Source organism: Eurypyga helias, unplaced genomic scaffold (assembly GCF_000690775.1).
Source record: "Eurypyga helias isolate BGI_N326 unplaced genomic scaffold, ASM69077v1 scaffold11117, whole genome shotgun sequence".
NCBI classification, from domain to species: Eukaryota; Metazoa; Chordata; class Aves; order Eurypygiformes; family Eurypygidae; genus Eurypyga; species Eurypyga helias.
In genome coordinates, this window is record NW_010259866.1 from 21,674 (window position 1) to 25,613 (window position 3,940).

General features: G+C 43.6%; 1 protein-coding gene across 1 annotated transcript in view; it reads left to right on the forward strand.

The window, feature by feature from the left end:
* Positions 1-3,940, forward strand: part of LOC104511996 (C-Jun-amino-terminal kinase-interacting protein 3) — a gene marked incomplete at both ends in the record, with an annotated part of 36,675 nt that overhangs the window by 6,763 nt on the left and 25,972 nt on the right. Inside the window, one exon of the mRNA XM_010154809.1 lies at positions 2,695-2,839. Coding sequence (XP_010153111.1) covers positions 2,695-2,839 — 145 coding nt within the window. The remainder of the gene's footprint in view (positions 1-2,694; positions 2,840-3,940) is intronic.

Sequence of the window (3,940 nt, forward strand, 5' to 3'; positions counted from 1 at the left end):
TGAAAGGTGTTTCCAAAGCAACCGAGCAAGGAAATTTCCTAACAGTCTGCGTTAAAATTCTTTTCTGAAGATCCTACAGCTTCTATCCTACAGAGGCTTTGTACCTCTGTTCTCTGTTTAGCAGGGACTGTGAAGTTCACTGCACATTCAATGGGGTGCTGTATCCCTTTGCATGGTAAATGTGCATGTGTTTGTATATGAACATAGAAAGAAGCTATGGGTTCCCAAAAGAAATCTGATAGAGATTATCTAAGGAAGAAACATAATTTAGTGTGTCTCAGCATATGTTTGGCATGGCTCATACTTCTCAGTGCTGTCAGTGAGTTACGTTAGGCTATCCCAGCATAGTCATGGGCGGGTTTATATGCTATGGCATGTTATTAGGTATTTTGACTGCACCACTTGTTTTGCAAGGAATATTTTGCACTTATAGGAAATGTTTTCCAGCTACATACACCTGTGAAGCATGTCTCCCTTAAGACCATCGTTCTAACCTGAAGAAGAGGAAAGATATGAAACTAATGGTCAGACAAGCTCAACAAATAGCCTATTTTTTTCTCCCTGAAAAGAATGATTCTGTTGAGGTAGATTCTTTGTGACCCATGAGTTATTTCTTTAACCCTGAAACTAGGAATTTTCTGTCTTTGTGGCATGAAGTTCCAATTGCTAGTATTGAATCTCTTATGTATAACTAACTATACTTTTTGTTACTTTTAGATCAGTACAGTGCCAAGGGTGAAGATTTCAATTTAGGGGAGAAATTTCCCTAGTATGTTACTTAGAAACTTAAAACATGGCTGTTAGAAACTTTCAGGGTCATGGAATGATAGTACTGGGATAGAGATAGGTAAATGCAGGAAGACACAAGTAAATATACTTTGGCATCATGACCATGAGCAGGTGTAAATGACAGGCTAGAGGTCATAAATAGGTATTTAGGCAAACAGCAGTGGAATGTTTACATCTTCAGTGATTGTTTATATTTAAAAGTAACAAGCACCAAGATGCCTTTTGAATGGAAATTGATACACAGACAATGATAATCCCTATCATATATGAATCTATTTTGAATCTATTGAAAGATGGTTGCATGTTTGCCCTGAAACCCTTTAATTGGGTTGTGTCGATGATCTGTGTCCCTCTAAAATCCAGTTGTGGGCTTTGTAGGAGGCTTGGTCTATGAAACTTCCATGTATGAGTCTTTGGGATCTTCAGGAGGATTTTAATGCAGATTCTTAGGAAAGGTGCATCCCAATCTCCTTGCTGGGCCATGCTGGAAACGCCTGTCTGCCCTTTCTGCATATCCAGATAGGCCATGGCAAGCAGTTATTCCTCAGTACAAGCAGCAATGATACAGTGTTGTGGCAGTGCTGAGAATGGAAAGGTTGGGCATTTTGGCTTTCTCTACAAACATTGTCTCCTCTGCTAGACACTCCACCTCTGTCCTTCATAAATGAGCTGGTTTGTTTGCCATCTTCTGTGCTAGTGTGTTTGCATACATCCTGGGGTCCTTAGGTCCTGCTGCAGTCGTTCTGTCCACCGTGGGCAAAAGGGGGTTGTAATGGTTGCCTAGCTTGGTCATTAGACCAGTGATGATGATCATTAAAGGTCTGCTGTTATTAGTACTGGTGTGCAGAAAGACGGATATCATCACTTCCCGTACTGGTAGCCAAAGCCCTGTGCAGGAGTAGGTGAAGTACCATCATTGAACCCCTTCTTAGTTCCTCTCTGCAGGGCCACTGGAGTCCAGCTAGTGGAGGCTGCTGGGGATATCTCCTACATGGATGTGTACTCTGTCCCTTCAGGCTCTGGCATAAAACGAGTTGCTGGTTTTGGCATGCTGCTGCAGCCTTTTACACCTCCACTGCTTGCTCTAGATTTTCTCCCAGTGGGACTTGGTCTCAAAACCTGTGCCAGCTTTTATATTCAGAATCAAACCAGGAGCTAGCTAATTGCTTGCAATTGCCAGAAAGAAGATGATGAAGAAAACGTAATTACAGACATCTGGCAATATGAACGATGCGTTAATTTATACCTTTGTGTAACAAATTTCTGAATTCTGAGTGCATTGTAATATGGATATGGGGAGGGGATCAGAGAGTACAAGTATTATTTTTCTTGCTTAATATTGGACGTGATCCAGAAACCTCTGATTTCTGCTGTTGGAGCTAACCAGATTGGGGGTGGAATTTACAGAAGTGCCACATAGATGACTCTTACTTAAAAGCCTCTTTCCTGATACAGTGATGACATCTCTAGGATTTATGGAAGCTTTCTCTTTTTTTGCTTTGAGAGTTGTTTGCTGTGGCTTGCTTTCCCACAGTACCTTTGTTTCTCAGAAGATACACTGACTTAAATTGGCTGGTGGTTCCTCCATTGCATTTTGCATTCTCACCAGATATTTTGTACTGATGGAGAAGGCAGTCATGCCTGTTGTGGTCACTTGGCCCCTCCCTCTTAGAGTCTCCCCCAGAAGAGGTATGGCTCTAGCAGTAGACACCATGGGTGTGAGTAGGCAACACCATAGAAGTGTGGGAGTTGGGAGTTCATATAGCTGCTGCGTGAGGGGAAGGAGTGCAATTCGGTTTCTAGTGACTAATATCTCACATAAGCTAGTGTGCTGTTTCTTTTCTGTAAGAAACTTGTAAACGGCTAACAGATTGGTTTCGCCTCTCTCTCTGTTTCTCTGTTTAGCAGGAAGGAACGTCCTAATTCTCTGAATGTCTTCCCCCTCGCGGATGGCATGGTACGTGGGCAGATAGGGGCCAAGATCGTCCCAACACTGGACCACTGGCACCTGAGTGACCTCGGCCAGCTGCAGTCCAACTCCAGCTACAAGGTTTTATAGACCATCACAGAGCAAGGGTTTCCCACTCTCCTACTATCAATAACATCACATGTTTTCATTAGGATGGAGACCAATCTGTGTCCATAACCCTTTGCAGCCTCTCCCTGATGTGTATCTGCTCCCTTGATAGCTGTGCTGTAGGTGGGAGAATATTCTTTTGCACATCTGGCATATGGTGCGGGAGGGATTTGGCACACCTCTTCATGCTTCTTGTCTCAGCGAAAATCTCCTTTACTTGGCTGGCCCCAAGTTGAGAGGAATGTGTGGGGAGGCAGTTAGGGATTTAGGGAAGATAAAACCTTCCCTTTTTTTATAGCTTATTTGTGAGAGGAAATGGTGGAACCTGTCTCTTCTCTATCTCTCAATAAGAACGTTGCTTTTGCATCTCAGCTGGGACCAGGCATTGGGTTGTACTTGCTCTCCAGTGTTTGTTCTTTTTGACTAATCACTATTCTGGCCTTCCTGTCTTAAGTAAAAAGGGCTCCTAATCCTCTCCGGATGCCCAAGTCTTGCACTGTGCTTAAAGGTCTTCAGTTCCTCATATATCTGGTCATTGCTCTAGACTTGCATTGTCTACCTTCAATACACTTGTCACCTTCAGTGTGCTGCCTTCTGCACTGGGGGTTGCCGAAAGCCTTATGGCACTGCCACTGTGCTGAAGCAGCTGCATGGTTCTGCCTGTTGCTTCTGCTGCTCTGCCATTTGGAGACTGGTCTGAGATATTGTACTCTTAGCTGACAACTGCCTGCTGTTGTTGACAGTTTAGACTACACATGGTGACCCACATTTTCCATGAGCTGTACCTGTAGACTTCTCAGAGAGTGTTTGTGCTCAGGATCTCACCAAATTCCTCTCATTGGCTGATGCTCTACAGATGTCTGAGGACAGGCCTGAGAGCCAGTGGTGCATCTACCCAGCATGGCTTACAGTATGTCCACCAGGGACTTGAAAAGTTTCTGGTAAAGCTTTCTTTCTCTCTGCCCGGAACTTGAGAACATCAGGTGTTTTATATGCCACATCTGAGGTCTGGTCTCCTTTTGAGAAGTTGTAAATCATTAATCCTGTAAAATATATTGAGGCAGTAAAGGGAAA